Raw genomic sequence first — 18,147 nt, 5'->3', positions numbered from 1 at the left:
CAATCACCTCCTGACCACTATCCTTTTTCCTAAAAATCCCCTGGAGATAAGACAAAGTTTTATATCAATCATTAGTCACATATTTCCCTTTATACTTTCAAGTGGTCTTCAGGGATACAAGAAGATTCTGTGTTTTTCTCAGAAAATAAAAAACCAAAACATGAGATATTAAAAACTGTTTATTCCTTTAAAACATTTTTTTTTTTTGCTATTTCATTCAGCCTTTTTATTTCCAAGACCTTCTTATTTGATTCTTAAATACTCAATTAAACAATAAATATTCATTTTCATGGAGATTGAGTAAGAGGGCGTTCGTTCCTTCAGAAACTGTCACGGTTTCTTTTATTTTCAGCTCATTTGGCTTAAGTCTTTCCAGGACTTTCTCTGGTTAATTGCATTACACGTGCCATTTGCCGCCCTTGCTACACCCTCTTCAATAGACAGTATCATCGTATTGTCAAATGGCCCTTTATTATAGTGGAATTCCACTGAATGCAGAATTTGGTGGATTACAACAAGAACCACAGTCATTCAAAACTCAAGAGGAAATCAAGATTCTGCGACTGTGTAGTACCAGCTCAAACGATTGGGCCCAAGACTGGGCTAAGATAAGCCAGGGTCATTTTTCATTATTTTAGAAGAAGACTACATTCCCATCTACACCAAATAACACATCATTTATGCCTGCTATAGAAGATAATTTGAAGAAAAAACTTATTTTGCCATCTTTCAACTTTTCACAGTCAGTTCCCTTCGCGTCCTCCTCTGTTTCCCCTCTCTGTCTCTCTCCCTAACCACCTCTTATTCTCCAGCCTCAGAAAACATTTTTGTTAGGCCCTGTTTCCAAGTTTGGGGCTGAGAGTTGGTCCACATTCCGAGTTTCAGTGAAACCTTAGAGCCTTCAAATCCCTAAAACTGTTCTGGAATTTAAGTTCCTCCTCACAGTAGAAGACAGTCGGATCCTCTGTAATCTCTCTGTGCACCCTGGACTTCTAAGGTCTCTTCTGAAGCAGCCTTGTGGATACTGCAGTTATTAATCGTCGGTTTGGTCCCAAAGATGATCTTTTAGAGCATGACAAATCAAAATTAGTTCCCTGCAACCATGATGTAGCTCTCTGGAGTGGGTTGTACTCACTTGAAACCAATACTGAAATGGAAGTGGCTAACTGGCAGAAAAGTGACAGGGTTAGTCACTCAGTCATGCCTGACTCTTGGGACCTCATGAACCGCAGCCTGCCAGGCTCCTCTGTCCATGGAATTTTCCAGGCAAGGATTCTAGAATGATTTGCCATTTGCTTCTCCAGGGGATCTTCCCGACCAGGGATCAAACCCAAGTCTCCTGTACTGCAAGCGGATTCTTTCCTGACTAAGCTACCAGGGAAGCCCCTAACTGGCAGAGGACTTCAAAATGTCGTTCATTAAGACAAGTTGTTCAAAATATTGGGTAATCACAGCATGCTTTGGAGAAGGAAATGGCAACCCACTCCAGTATTCTTGCCTGGAAAATCCCATGGACGGAGGAGCCTGGCAGGCTTACAGTCCATGGGGTCACAAAGAGTCAGACATGACTGAGTGACTTCATTCACTCACTCACAGCATGCTTGCGTATGTGAGAATAACACCAAAAGTATCTCTGTGCATGCCTGCCCTTCCCCATCTCTCCCTCAATAGAATGACAGGCATTAAATCAAGAAAAAAAGAGCATCATTCATATTTTCACTTAGTTTTTCAACAAATATGTATTGAGTCACTACTGTGCACAGGAGGCTTGTGACAAAGAGCAAGGCAAACTACCACATTCTTCAGAGCAATGGTAGCAGCGCTTACCTGTGTACCCAGGTATGGAGGCCTCCCTATGCCTCCAGGTTCTCTGTGCACAGAATTATGCAAATGGGTCAGGAACCCACTACTGGAAACCCCAACATTACCCACCCCACCCAAAATAACCCATTCTGTGACTTGTATTTTCTTTTCAAATATTTTTATAGGGAAGCAGAATTAAGGTTGAGTTTCTACAAAGATAAGTCCATCATATTTTCAGTTATTACTACTACAAAAAATATAAATATAATTATATATATATATGTACACAAAATATAACTACTTTTACCAGAAATAGAAATATAATTCAATATCATCATGTTGTATTACAAAAGGGCCTAGAAATATATAGGTCAGAATTCATTAGATTATATATATATAAAATACATATAATGTACACTTAGAAACCCGATCAAAACAATGGAAGGAAATGAACTAGTTAGTCATGAAGAAAGAAGAGGGAAATTGGGCTTCTCATGATAACGTCAACATTAGGAGAGAAAGTCCACGTGTAAAAGAGTATTTGAAGAATGAATATAATTCTTTAAATTTTCCTGCATTAATCAGATGCATATAAGGGCACCATATTCTATTTTCCCTAAAACATTTTGAAAGTTTTCAAAGAAAAAAAGAAAGGGTGCAAGTTAATTTAAGTTTAATTTAGCATATGGAAAATGTTTGATAAAAAAAAAGTCACGTATAATCTAGCAGAGTCTCTTAATTTTAAAGGTTTGAGTTTCTGAAGGATTCTTTTAATTGGCTAAATCCCCTTTTAGACTTACTGAAAATTAAATTGGAAAACAGGCTTTCTGTCTTGAATTGGTATTTTTAAATCCAGCAGAAAGATAGAACTTTTCCATCTGTAGTGGGAAAGGACCTATAAATAAATATGTGCATATAAATTCATATATATACAAAAACATACACACACATTTGTTGCACATGTGTCTCCCCTCCTGACTCTTTCCACCCTAACATGCATCAGTACAGTGAAAAAGGAAGCACCACGAAAAACTGTAAAGTGAGATGTGGTAAAATATTACTGTGAGTGAGTGAGTTAGTTGTCCAGTCATGTCCAACTGTAGCCCGTCAGGTTCCCCTGTCCATGAGATTCTCTAGGCAAGAATAGTGGAGTGGGTTGCCATTTCCTTCTCCAGGGGATCTTCCCAATGCAGTGATCAAACCCAGGTCTCAAATCTTGCTTAATTATTGGACTGATATTTCTAGATGAGTGAATACTCAACTGCTAAAAACTTAAAGAAATTAAATTGTTTGTATTCCATTCAAGTATATGTAACCACTGTTGATGAAATAATTACAAGGTGCTATCTTGTTGGTTATGAAAATGAATGTGAAAAGTATTTCTAATCAAAAACAGATCTTTGCGCCAACAGTGAGAGAAAAAGAACTGAAACAGCTTGCGTTATCTACTAAAGCTGAAATATGCCCCATATGATCTTATTTGCATGAATGAAGAAAATTTATTTCTTACACATTTTAATATAGTAAAGGCTACATGGGATTTTCTATGTTTTCCAAGCTAGTTAAGAAGTCAAGAGTTTAGCATCAAGTCTATAACAAAAAAGAAAAGTAAAAATATTTGAGGATGTACTGAAAGTGTATTAAAAAATTAGCTTTATGTAAGTAATCAATACATTTCTGAAAAGAGTAAATTATGACTATAAAAGAGTGTGACATCTTTACTAAAAATGTGGAGTAGCACATGCTAAATGAGACACTTGGTAGTTGTTTTCCCCCCTGTGATGTAATTCTGGATTAGAGTTACATTTTTCCCCCATAGAGCAGTAAAAAGCTTCAAAGGAAGGAAAGAGTGGGATGTGGTAGAATGAGAATTAGACAGCACAGTCAGCTGGTACATAAAATGATGAAAGAGACTAGAATAATGTCAACATCTTGTATAATCAATCACTGCAAATGTGTCACCAAGTATGAGGCCATCTCCAACTGTCAATGCAACCGTGTAGACAATCCGGGTAAGGGAGGAAGTATAGCAGAGTCAGACATGCCTATCAACACTTCTTTTTTTGTCTCAGAAGAACAAAATTCTGAGATGAGACAAGTTCTTGGAGCAAATGGAAATTTATCCAAATGAGAATCAAATGATAAATGCCAAGAGAATATTCTTTCTTTGGATTTATTTCAGTTCTTTAATTTAACCAGCTGGAATGAATTTTCAAGTAGCATTCTGTTCAGCCTTTTGAAATGGAGGACTTTCCTGTTAATTGGAAGGTTATATTTCATCAAAGATGAAGACAGTGCTCTTGGCTTAGAGATTCTCTTAAAAAAAAAAAAAAAGCATTTGGTGGATATTTACCATAAAAAGATTTCAGAACCTGTATTTCAAGTATGAAAAACTGAACTGTGAGCCTACACACCTAGCGGAAGAAAAAAAAGAAAATTCAAATACCAGTGTTATCCTGAGCTCTACGCAAAAATGCACTATCACTGTGTTCTCTCTCGAGAGGAATATGCAAGGATGTAAAACAGTTTAAAATATCAAGTGTTAATTTTCAGAATCAAATGTTGATATAACTGAGGTTTCTGATCTTCTGAGGTAAATGAATTGGGTAAGTCAACATATTGAAGCATTTTTAATTGTTACTTTAACATGTTTTATGGGGACTGAGATAACATGATTGTCAACTCAGAAAGATTTAAAGCAAGAAAATGAAAATTCACTAGGAAAAAACATTTTTAAGGCTCAGAGTTTCTAAGTGCTCTACACTTATTTTCAACTTATTGTTGACTAGTAACTTATTAAAATTGCTACATTTAAATTTTTAATTGACGCAAATTAAGAAAACTAATTTATCACAAAAGTGAAAAAAATTTAATTAAGTCTCATGAAGTATTAAAGAATTAATTGTTCATACTTCTTAAAGGAATCACTCAAAATATAGTCTGGATGATAATTGTGTGTTCTGCTCTAAAATAATTTTTAAAAAAAATTAAAAAATAAAATAAAATAAAATAATTTTGCAAGAAATCCTATCTGTAATACTATCTTACATACTTCAAGTTTGGCAATATGCATATGGTAGGAGCTTTCTAAGAGGCCATTCTACTGGGTGTTTTTTTCATATTTAAATGGCTGCACTCGATTTTTTTTAAGGATGATATGAACAAAAATTGATGAAAACATTCCATAGACTCACATATATTCTCTACCTTGCTATATGAGGTGGTAGGCTATCTAGCAGCCACCACGAGTTGAGGGTGGGCCCTGAGGGAAGCAAGGCAGAGAATGAGCGCTGCAACCAAGAGAAACACATCACTTCATCCCTGAGATAGTCATCAGTACTTTGAGAAGAAGGATCTCAACTGAAAATTTCAGGGAGGACGCTTGACAGTGCCACAAGGCAAGCTTCAACAGTTTTTGAAATAGCGGTACTAGCCACATCACTATCTAAATTTCTGAAGATAAGCAATATACACATATGCTCATAAATTCACAAACAGCATGTTAAACAATCCAAAACTAATATCCAGAGTCAATTTTTTCTAAGGAGAGCCATAATAGTAATTTTACAAACTAGTCATGAATTTCATGGTAGAAGTAATGAACCAAATTTAATTGATTTCAAACTGAAATTTACCAACACATTCTTTGACAGCAAATGAAAATCGGAATGTTTACGTGCTTATCCAATAGATAAAATTGTATAAGACCCAAGATCTAGTTCTAAACACATTATGCAAACATGCTTAGATCAAGAAACTTCTGACACATAAATTGTACATGATTTAGTTTTCAAGAATTTTGTAATCTAACCTAATGTGCTGGGTAGAATTTCAAAGTCAAGTTAAGAAATTTTGCACTTAAAAAAAAAAAATATTCAATGAAATCACTAATTTCAAATGAACTTTCAAACAAGAGTAGTTGATTCAAAAGAAATCAGCCCACATAAAAGAATATTAAATTTAAAATAGCTATATAATATAAATTGTCATGCCCTGTTATATTGTTTAAATATTATAAAATAAAATACAGGATACACTTTACTTTTATAATGGGTAAATTGTGCGTATTGCAAATAGTAACACATTTGAGGGTTCTTTTTTCTCCTTGTACTTTTTAACTATTTTTAATACTGATGATTTACAATAAGAGGGCATCATAGTATGCACTATTCAATATCTTTAACAGGCCCTTTTGGACTCTAAGTTAATGCCCCTTTTGAGTGCAAAAATTCTACAGGGTAGTATTCTGGGCAACAGAAGCACTTTGATAGACTGGAGTTACCTTGGGAGAAAGGCATAAGAAAAGTTCAGTTGGGACATGGAGCCAGAATTCAAAATTTCAGACCCTGTATCTTCAATGAGTAATGAAACTACTTAAACAACTGAAGGAGAGAAAAAAATCCATAAAGACCTATTGACAACAATCAATAAGAAATATACTTGCTTTGGCAAAAGCAAGTTCATCATGCTAAGATATTATGAATATATAGATTCTAAAAAGTTGTTAATATTACTATTTATGATATCTGCCATGAAATGAAGTTATTGATAATAGAACTGCCTTCAAACCTCAGTGGGATTTTGAAATTTGAATTCATACAGTTTTTCTTCCTCTTTATCTGATATTAAATGTTAGCTAAATATAAAAATTTCTGCTGAATTCTGTCAGAATGTTAAAAGTGTAATAGTAGTTTTAAAGGTCAAATGAAGTTTCTAAGTTACATATGAATGATGAAATATATAAATGATTTCCAAATTACACGTATACAATACGTCACCTCTAAATGATTGTGAGAGGGGTGGAAATAATGAAAACTGACTTGTAGCAATAAAACAGAAGCCTGTAACACACGGTGTAAATGAACGTGCTGACACAAAACATCTACTGCAAAGTACTCTTAGGTTCTTAAGAGCAACTGGGTGCTCAGGAAACTGGAATTTCAAGAGGTCAAAGAAGTATGTTCTCATCTTTACAAAACCTCTATGTTTTCTTGTGTTAGTTCACACCTGGACACTGTATTTTCTTTTTTTGTTTCTTTGTCCTCATCAGTTTCAGTGTAAATAAAACAAGAATACAAGGATGTCATGTCGCATTGTGTTCTGTCAAAATAGAATGTGAAGGCAGAGAAGCCCAGTGGTTTTCCTCATCTTTTTTCCTCACCTGAAAAGATGTTTTTCCTCATCTCTCCATGGAGGTGATAACAGAACTTATAGACACAGTACTTACTCTTAGGAGTATGGCTGGCACTTGGACATGTTCATTAAATTGTAGTCATCTATCATTACTCTTACTATTTCTAAAAATTGTTATTGTTTTTGTTTAGTTGCTAACTGGTGTTCAACTCTTTGAGACACTGTGGACTGCAGAATGCCAGGCTTCCCTGTCCTTCACTATCTCCCAGAGTTTGACAGTTTTCATGTCCATTGAGTCACTGATGCCATCCAACCATCTCATCCTCTGTCGCCCCTTTCTCTTCCTGCCCTCAGTCTTTCCCAGGATCAGGGTCTTTTAGAAAAAGCAAGGGACTTGCAGAGAAACATCTACTTCTGTTTCATTGACTACGCTAAAGTCTTTGACTGTGTTGATCACAACAAACAGTGGAAAATTCTTCAAGAGATGGGAATACCAAAGCACCTTACCTGCCTCCTGTGAAACCTATATGCAGGTCAAGAAGCAACAGTTAAAACCAGACATGGAACAACAGACTGGTTCAAAATTGGGAAAGGAGTACATCAAAGCTGTATATTGTCACTCTGCTTATTTAGCTTATATGCACAGTGTATCGTGTGAAATGCCGACTGGATGAATCACAAGCTGGAACCAAGATTGCCAGAAATATCAACAACTTCAGACATGTAGATGACACCACTCTAAAGGCAGAAAGTGAAGAGGAACTAAAGAGCCCCTTGATGAAGGTGAAAAAGGAGAGTTAAACAGGTGGCTTAAAATTCAACATTCAAAAAACTAAGATCATGGCATCCGGTCCCATCACTTCATGGCAAATAGATAGGCCAAAAGTAGAAAGAGTGGCAGATTGTATTTCTAAAAATAGACAGCCTAAGTCATCTTCATCTTGATTATTACAACAGGATTACTAATTGGGAGTTTAAGGAGCAAAGAGAAGAGAGACATAATTAATCCAGCAGAGGAAAAGATTACAAGAATGGGGAAGATTTTTCTGAAGGTGTGACATGTAAGCACTTAAGTCTGAGTTAGATCCAGGGATACTAGAGAATGCATTCTAGGGAAATGCATCAGTAGGATATGTAAGCATTGTGGGTTATGGTGAGTGATGTGCAGGGCTGACTGGCAAGAGCAGGATGAGGACTTCAAAGTTAATGACGACACAAGCAGGGTCACAGAGGATAAGTGCGCTGGGTGCCATGGTAGGAAGCTTGGGTTTATCTTCTTTAACCTCTGAAAATTTACGCTCAGTATCTATAAGTCAGGACAATCTTGTTTCAGAATCCCCAAAAGAATGGGGCATAAATAGATTTGTTGTTGTTGTTGTTTAGTCATGAAGTCATGCCCAACTCTTTCTGAACCCATGAACTGCAGCACGCCAGGCTCTTCTGCCCTCCTCTATCTCCCAGAGTTTGCTCAAATTCATGCCCATTGAGTTACTGATGCTATCTATCTCATCCTCTGCCACCCGCTTCTCCTTTTGCCTTCAATCTTTCCCAGCATCAGGGTCTTTTCCAGTTGAGTCAGCTCTTCACATCAGGTGGCCAAAGGATTGGAACTTCAGCTTCAGCATCAGTCCTTCCGATGAATATTCAGGATTGATTTCCTTTAGGATGGACTGGTTTGATTTCCTTACGGTCCAAGGGACTCTCAAGTCTTCTTTAGCACCATGGTTCAAAAGCATCAGTTCTTTGGCGCTCAGCTTTATGGTCCAACTCTCACATCTGTACATGACTACTGCAAAAACCATAGCTGTGGCAGACAGACCTTTGTTGGCAAAGTGATGTCTCTGCTTTTTAAGATGCTATCTAGCTTCATCTTAGATTCCCTTCCAAGGAGCAAATGTCTTTCAAGTTCATGACTGCAGTCACTATCTGCAGTGATTTTGGAGCCCAAGAAAAAAGTATGTCACGGCTTCCACTTTTTCCCTTCTGTTTGCCACAAAATGATGGATGCCATCATCTTAGTTTTTGGAATGTTGAGTTCCAAGCCATTTTTTTCACTCTCTTCTTTCACTCTCATCAAGAGGCTCTTTAGTTTCTCTTCATTTTCTTCCATTAACAATGGATGAACACCTCTTATATTAACCCTTTTCATTTGGTAGCCAAAATGTTGTTTCAGTCTTAATATCTTTGCAAAAATGGGCTCAAGATAATTTCTCAAATTACAGCATTTAGCAGAGTATGTAATGATACATCAAATTATTTTTCTGTAAATAATTACTCAGAAGCATCTTGGAAATTAAATGGAAATACAATTGAACTAATTCATGTGTTAAACAATGGTTGACAATTATACAACTCCAGAGGGTTAATCCAAGTATAATTTATAGTCACCCTCCATATCTGTGGTTCCCCTGCATCTGGGGATTTAACCAACCAGAAGCTGTAGTACTGTAGTATTATTGTTGAAAAATATCCATGTATAAGTCGATCTGTGCAGTTCAAACCTGTGTTGTTCAAGGATCAGCTATACAGAGTAGATAAAACAGGTAGCTTAAATTTCCATTTGGAGACATCGTCTGTCTATTTTAAGTATCCATTATACCATATTTGCACTGTATTTGAAATAAATTCCTAGGTTAAAATAATAGAAAGGAAATAAGTATTTCTGTTCTGTTAAACAACAAAAACCCAAAAGGTTTTAATGCATTTCTCAAGTCAATTCTACTTGGTAAAAATATAGCGGAGAAAGAATTTAGCCTTGCTGACTTTCAGCTCTGTTCTGCACCACTAGGTCAAGCCGTCCTGTGTTTATATAGCCCACAATTCAAAGACCTTTAAATATGTATTTACACAATAGATCGTATTTGCTGAAGAAGTCATACTGTAGCAATTTCCCCTCCTTTGTGAAATTTCTTCAGTGATGTCTTCACAAAAAAGGAAAAAATTGGAATTTTCATCCTCTATACATAAAATTCAGGTCCAACTCTAGGTCCAAAAATCATCAGATTAACTCCCTTTTCACATCATTTGCACTCTTTTGAAAGTATAAAGTCTTGGCTTCTCAAATGAATTTCCTTCTATACCCAATCGAATGAATTTCCTTCCATACCAAATTAAGAGAACTACCTAACAATGAATTTCGTACTTTTGATGAGATACTCATTTAACTGGCTTGATCGTAGATTCTGTGATATTTAGTCCTCAGTTCATAGAGTGTAGGATACATTTTTAGCCTTCTGAGAAAACTTAGTCTTGGAAGTTGAGCTACTTAAAGCTCAATAGCTCCCCTTAGTGGTACCTTGCAAGAAATTCACCAAGAAGCCACTTTTATGACGATCTATACACAGATATTTCTAAACACCCTGAAAATTGTGAACTGATATTCCTAATTTGAGTAATTCTCAATAAACAAATTCTATTTGTGATTCTAACGAGAACGATTCTTTTATTCATAACCCTATTACATTTAAAAAGATAACAGCATTTTCTGTGGTTTTTATTTTTACTTGGAACTTAAAGTATGTAATACATAATTTAGGAAATATTATTCAAGACCACTTATTTTGTTCTTTTTTAATGTATTTACTTTCAGTTCATACTTCTTTTTGAACATATTTTAAAAAGACAATCTGCAACTAATTTTTATCTTGTATATAGGTGCCTGTTCCAAATGTACCTAATTAGAAAACTTGACTTAAAAATTAATAGCTATAGTAAGTCAAAAAAACATACTGGATATCCATGGGAAAGTATAAGAAATTAAATGATCAATGCTGTGATATGAAATAAACTTTTTGAAAGCACATGTTTGAGAACATTGGACTTCTTTTGATCTCTAGTTATGGTTCTTAAATGTAGCTGCACAGAAGAATCAACTGGGAATGAACATGTTGTTAATTCCTGGGCACATCATAAAACTACTGACTCATAATCTCCAGGAGTGGCACTAGGAATCTATTTTTCAAAGTCATCTGTGCTTGGAAACCCGGTTTGCAGAAGGCCCTAGGAGATCTTTACATAAGTGGCAATACGCTATTGTATTCATGGGCTTCCCTGGTGTCTCAGACGGTAAAGAATCCACCTGCAATGCGGGAGACCTGGGGTTTGATCCCTGGGTTGGGCAGATCTCCTGGAGGAGGGCATGGAAACCCATTCCAGTATTGTATTTACAGAAAATAACTTCAGAATCTCAAAAATGTCACTGGCCTACTCAATTGTGATTTGCAACAAATATTGAATAATATGTGGCTATACGGTCTTCACAGAGATCTAGGCTAAATTTTAGCTACTCTTCAAAGTCAAGGCTCAAATGGTACATCACCATACTCACTTTATGGGTTCTTATTACTTTTAGAAGTTTCTGAAATAGGAAATCGCCTTTTCTAAACTAGTCACAGAAACACCCAAATTCTGCTTTGCTCTCAGATTCTGACACTTGCCCTTCTCCAGTTTTCAGTACCACTGGTCCTCAGAACAAACTCCCAAAATGGCAATCGAGTCCTGTCTGTCGTTCCAGCTTCTCTGGGTAATGTACTATATATAGGCTCTGATCAAACCAAGGAAGTCTACTTCAGTTCCCCAGATTCACCATGTCCTTGCATGCCTTCATGCCATTGACATACTGTTCACTGCCTGCTGTGCCCTTTTTCCCTCATCAGCCTGGCGGACTCTCATTAATTCTTTCAAGCTCAGCTTAAACATCACCCCGTCCGGGGAGTCTTTTTCGATCTCCATTGGCAGAGTTCAGTGCTTTCCTTGTTCTGCAGCCAATAGGTCTTGTGCATGCTACTATTTTTGCATTAGTGTGCGGCTTTATTTATTGTATCTGTCCCCATATCTCGCTTGTATCTCCAGGTTTTAACACACTCCTTGGCAGGGATAGAGGCTTAATTCCTGTCTGTGTAATGAGTTAATAACAGTAGCCTTCATTTCTCCCATGATTAATATGTACCATGTACTATGCTAAGTGCTTTACAAGCACCCTTAAAAAGTTCACCAAGTGGTAATGATTATCCCCATTCTAAATATCAGACAATTAATCCCAAGAGATATCAACTTGTCAAAAGTCACACAACTAGCTGGTGGCAGATCTAGAATTTGAACACCATGTTTTTCTGACTAATGTAGTGTTTAATGTTCTTAAACGTTACACTTCTGTGCTAGGACTAATTTCTTTTTGATGGTTTCTATCCAAACCCCGCCCTCATAGCTGGGACATGGAAGCATGATGAAGATTCTTTTAATCACTGGAGCACTCTACAACCCAATTCTGGAGCACGTGGGTGCATGCACACACATAATCAGTGAATGACAGAGCACAAATGTATATGTAAGACTGTGATAACTGGAATGCATAGTTTGCAAAATCACCAAAAAATGTATAAAATAACTCCTGCCCACATCAATGAAAAGTCAGCAGAATAGAAAAAGAAATCCCCTTTAATGAAAACCTGACAGGGTTTCCCAAATTGCATGTGATTTTTAATGAACTAGAGACACTCTTCTGCATTTTTATTTCTTGGACAAGAGGAAAACATATTACTTATGCAAAAGGATAGTTAGCATTTCCAACCACTAACACATGGCCTGTAAAAAATAATAATCTCATTTTTCCATTGTGCAATAGCCCTCTGTTAGGCAACAGCAACGTACAACATGCTAGTTTCCTGTCACTTTAGCAGAGCCTCCCCTTTCACTCACCACCCAGACTAAATAGTTATTCCTTGGATAATACAACTCTAATACTGGTTTCAAGCTACTTCCAAGAATGTTTCTGCCTGGGTTAAGAAACAATCATATCAGTTTGCTAATAAGCAGAAATGCACTGTAAGTTGAATACGTTGTCACATGTAGCTAGCAAACATATAAATCAATCCATGACCAAGAAAGAAACTATATATTTTTTATGGTTGGGATCACAGCTGTAAAATGTTGGACCATCATCAAGAGAACAATGTCAAACACTAAACTTTTGGATGATTTCCATAAAAATGACATTTTGTTTAGGGTCAGTAGTTTTTATGGAACTTTGGAATGATTTTCACTGACGATATTTTTAGAGATGAACTTGAACACTTCCAAAATGCTCTTCAAATGGAAGTATTATGTAATCTAACCTTTTCAGCCATGTTCTTTGGAAAATCAACCACATACCACAAAAACCAGCATCTCTCTCTTTCAGTTTGTACAGATTTATGAAAATTATAGTACACATGCAAGACAATCACTTAGCTTTTCAGTTTTCTCTTAGTTACTCAGTTACACTGAAAATGTGTAAAGCCAACATGAAAAAAAAGAAAACACCCTGAATTTCTTCTATAGAAATATTATCAATCCAGCAATAGTCTCTTAAGTGAAAAGAATGGTGAAATTCATGAATCTGTATACGACTAATCAGCCCTAGACGTAATGGTCAACTCTAATATTTTTTGTTCTCTACATATCCCAAATAATTTGCGTGATATTTGATTTACGTGGTCTGAATTCTTATTTTTGTTTCGTCTCCTTTTTAAAGTCCAAAATTTGGAGATTTTTATGTTGAGCCCAACAAGGCAAGTTTTCACAACATAACTGGAAGACTTAATAAATATAGTCTCAGACAAAGCTAGTTGTGGCATAAAATCGAAGGAGACTGTGTTGGCTGAGCATACATATACAGTACTAATAATGCTGGTTCCTAGAATTCCATAACCAGAGCTCAAGAAAAGGAAAGCCAAACCACTGAATTCAATATTTGCAGCCTATTTCAGGATGTGAAAATATTTTGGTTCTCCCATGCAAATAATTTCTCGAAAACACTTTTGTTCAAAATGACTTTTTGTAGACTGAAACTAATTTCAGATTCTACATGACTCAATATGTAGGGATACACCCAATCAGAATTTCTTCCATACCCAGGTATACTTGGTTCTTAGTTTTCACTTACTGTATCGATTTGAATCAGTAATTTTTCGCTGGGATATGTGTGTTAATGGAGATTGCTAAACCATGCCCCCAAAATTACTTTACAATGTAGGTTGTATGTGTAAAACGTTAACATAATAATAAAATATAGCTAATATACTAATTTGAAATTTAAAAACAATTCATCTAATGTGGTGCCAGACTCATGCACTTTGATCAAATTGCATGCTAAGTCATTTCAGTCTTGTCTGACTCTTTGTGACCCTGTGGACCATAGCCTGACAGGCTCCTCTGTCCATGGGGTTCTCCAGGCAAGAATACCAGAGTGGGTTGCCATGCCATCCTAAAGGGGATCATTCTGACCCAGAGATCAAACCTGCTTCTCTTATGTCTCCTGCATTGGCAGGTGGGTTCTTTACCACTAGCACCACCTGGGAAGCCCATTGATGAAATTACTCTCTCCTAAAACTGCCAACAGTTACCCAAGGCCAATAGAATGAAATTCATTTCTTCGTCCTGGCCCCAGTCTTTCTTTCACTATGCTTCCTGCATCAAAACCTTTAAAGTTGTATTGATTCCACTTTTTAAAATGTTTCACACTGTGTATCTGAATAAATCTGTGCTTCAAACCCTGTTCAAGGTCAAGATTCTCATGGAATCCAGTATATTTCAATAAACATCCACTTATTTGGTTGAGAGAGAGAAAGTTCCTGCCCTCATGGCTAATACCATAGGGTTATTAAGTCATAGTCATAGTCAAACATTTCTTTATAGTCCAACTCTCACATCCATACATGACTACTGGAAAAACCATAGCTTTGACTAGATGGACCTTTGTTGGGAAGAAATGTCTCTGCTTTTTAATATGCTGTCTAGGTTGGTCATAACTTTTCTTCCAAGGAGCAAGCGTCTTTTAATTTCGTGGCTGCACTCAGCATCTACAGTGATTTTGGAGCCCCAAAAAATAAAGTCTCTCTCTGTTTCCATTGTTTCCCCATCTATCTGCCATGAAGTGATGGGACTAGATGTCATCATCTTAGTTTTCTGAATGTTGAGTTTTAAGCCAACTTTTTCACTCTTCTTTTTCACTTTCACCAAGAGGCTCTTTAGTTCTTCACTTTCTGCCATAAGGGTGGTGTCATCTGCATATCTGAGGTTATTGATATTTCTTCTGGCAATCTTGATTCCAGCTTGTGCTTCATCCAGCCCAGCAGTTCTCATGATGTACTCTGCATATGAGTTCAATAAACAGGGTGACAATATACAGCTTTGACGCACTCCTTTCCCAATTTGGAACAAGTCTGTTGTTCCATGTCTGGTTTTAACTGTTGCTTCTTGACTTGGATACAGATTTCTCAGGAGGCAGGTCAGGTGGTCTGGTATTCCCATCTCTTGAAGAATTTTCTATGGTTTGTTGTGATACACACAATCAAAGGCTTTGGCGTAGTCAATAAAGCAAAAGTAGATGTTTTTCCTGGAACTTTCTTACTTTTTCAATGATCCAATGGATGCTGGCAATTTGATCTCTGCCCTTTCTAAATCCAGCTTGAACATCTGGATGTTCATGGTTCACGTACTGTTGAAGCATGGCTTGGAGAATTTTGAACATTACCTCGCTAGCGTGTGAGATGAGTGCAACTGTGCAGTAGTTTTAACCTTCTTTGACATTGCCTTTCTTTGGGACAGAATGCAAATAGGTAACTGCTACTTGGAAAATTTTGAAAACAAAATAGAACCTCTTAGAAGAGTCAGATAACATACACATTAGTAAGTTTCTTGAAAGAAGGTATTAATCTCTCAATTTTGTGTGACTCTTTACAACCCCATAGAGTGTAGCCGGCCATGCTCTTCTATCCATGGAATTCTCCAGGCAAGAATACTGGAGTGGGTTGCCATTCCCTTCTCCAGGGCATCTTCCTGACCTAGGGATAGAACCTGGGTCTTCTGCATTGCATGCAGATTCTGTCCCATCTGAGCCACCAGAAATCTATTCAAAAATTTATATTAATTATCCACCAATAGCTATCACGTAAAATTATACTCATACCAAACTGACAGCAATAGAACCTTCTGGAATTCAGAACTATCAAGTATTAATTATGTCATCACATGTGCATGTGTTTCATGTTTGCGTTCTTTAAGTAGAGTACAACAGCCTTCATAAAACTAACTGGATGAATGATTTAAATAGGGGATAATTTCGTATCTATGGGCATGGTATGCAACCTAAGAGAAATTCAACTTGTCTTTAAAAACTTTGAAAAATGAAACTGAACATGACTGAATGCTTTTTAAAAGGTGTCTCCTTTCATTTCAGGAAGAAAAGGAAGGGAGAGAAAGAGAAAAAAACCTAATAAAGAAGAAAGTAAAGATGCAATACCTGATAACAAAGGTCTGGAGCCCAGCAGGGAAACTCCAGAGCAACGAGAAAACAAACAGCAGCAGAAGAAACGAAAGGTCCAAGATAAACAACAGAAATCGGTATCCGTCAGCACTGTACACTAGAGGGTCCCGTGAGATTGTCGTAAACTCGTAATGCTGCTATCTCCACCAGATGCCCAGGACAGGTGCTCTAGCCGTTAGGACCACAAATGGACAACGTGTCAGTTACTGCTCAGTCTAAACAACATTCCAGATAGTCGCTATATTCTTCATACAAGCATAGTTAACAACAAAGAGCCAAAAGTCCAAAGAAGGGATGCTTTTGAATGGTTATCTTACGTGCTTCTGTGCATTTTTAAGAGACAAGGAATTTTGTACATAATCATCAATAGGCTAGAAGCTGTAACAACCTAATGATAACAGCTGGAGAAGCACCATCTTCTCCTTGTAAAGTCATGTTTTCAAGCTATTGCTTAAAGAAGCAAATGACAGTTCTGCAAACTGAAAGATGCTGTGTCCCTTCAAAAGAAACCAGAGATCAGAGGAGAGAAACACCTTTCAAAGGACAGTGTTGTTTTGTCCAGGAAATCTAGGGAGCGCTCAGATATTAGGGCCTGGCATTTGGAATCATAGGAATTATCACCACGGAAACAATTGTTTTAAGCTTGGTTCTCTTGCCCTCATTTGTCCTTCTGCAAGAAGCATGAGAGTGCACATATTTTCAGAATTGATATACTGTATGGGCTTGGAGGAAGGCAAAATGTGGACTAAACCATAGAGCTGGAGATGATTTTTGTGCTTTACAAAACTGTGAAGGGTTGTGATTACCTGGAACAGGTCTCCAGTCTATGTCCGCACTGTGTGGTTCAGCCTCTGCTACCCCTTGGGTTATATGTCTGTAAACATGTACCTGTAACTTACTTCCAAAAACAAAATCATACTTATTAGAAGAAAATTCTGATTTCATAGAAAACAAAAACTAGAGCAAGGAAAATATAACATGTTTGCAAAGTCATGTGTTTTCTTTCTCTCTCAACTGGGAGGGGGAAAAACAATCTTATTACCTGCTTAATTGTCCACATGGAACTAAAAGGGATACTACTTTCTAACAAAGTGTATCTAATAGGGGGGAAAGCCACCACAATAAATATATTTGTTGATAGTTTTTAAAGTTTTGTTCATTTTATTGTTTGTTTTATTAAAAAGTTGTTACTCTTAGAGATTCCTGAAATAAGAAAGAGGATTGTGTATCCTATGGAATTCAGAACATATTACATTTCTCAGTGTTTGCTTTTGGAGTCCAGCCTTATCTGAGCTGATGGAAATTTACTTATAAAGTATTAGAAGATATTTATCCCATTTTTCTTATTGTGGTTAAAAAAATTCTAGTTATAGCTACAGGGGCCTCTCTAAATGATCTCATTACTCCCCCGTTTTTGCTTCGAAATTTGTATCTTTTCTTGCATGTCGGTTCCTCCGGCATCTTGAGCATTTGGCCTTTTCTTCTGCATGTTTTTCAGTCTCTGGATCTCTCTGGGGAACTGAAGTCACCCTATCTGGAGGCTTCACCAGTATTTCAGAGAGGCCACAGCCAGCCTGGGGCAAGAGGAGACAGGTGCCACAGACTCTCATGACCCACCATAACCTTCCTGTTGCAGTGGAAGGACACACAGCTACCCATTCACCAGTCTTCCTAGCCCTCTAAAGAGCACTGCTTTCTGAAGAGCTGGCAATGAGTCTGGTTTCTAGCTGCCAATTTCTGGTCATTCTTTCTCCACACACTGTACTCTTCATGTGGACTGCTTGCCTTAATTCTCTTTTCCTCTTCCAAGATATAAAATTTCTGAGGGATGTGTTCCTGCTTCTTATTCTGTATTTTCTTTTCTGGTCCACGTGAAATGTGTTATGTATAAAAATAATCCAATCTTC

The 18,147-nt window shown here is 36.9% G+C and overlaps 1 protein-coding gene across 1 annotated transcript in view; it reads left to right on the top strand.

Annotated features, from left to right (window-relative positions):
• RSPO3 (R-spondin 3) overlaps positions 1 to 17,342 on the top strand; it is a 93,406-nt gene extending 76,064 nt beyond the window's left edge. Inside the window, exon 5 of the mRNA XM_068985282.1 lies at positions 16,154 to 17,342. Within this exon, the coding sequence (XP_068841383.1) occupies positions 16,154 to 16,341 (188 nt within the window). The 3' untranslated portion in view covers positions 16,342 to 17,342. The remainder of the gene's footprint in view (positions 1 to 16,153) is intronic.
• Positions 17,343 to 18,147: the final 805 nt, after the last annotated feature.

Source organism: Capricornis sumatraensis, chromosome 13 (genome assembly GCF_032405125.1).
Source record: "Capricornis sumatraensis isolate serow.1 chromosome 13, serow.2, whole genome shotgun sequence".
Taxonomy (NCBI): Eukaryota; Metazoa; Chordata; class Mammalia; order Artiodactyla; family Bovidae; genus Capricornis; species Capricornis sumatraensis.
The sequence above is the reverse complement of the archived record's forward strand: the minus strand, read 5'-3'. Positions and strand labels throughout refer to the sequence as shown.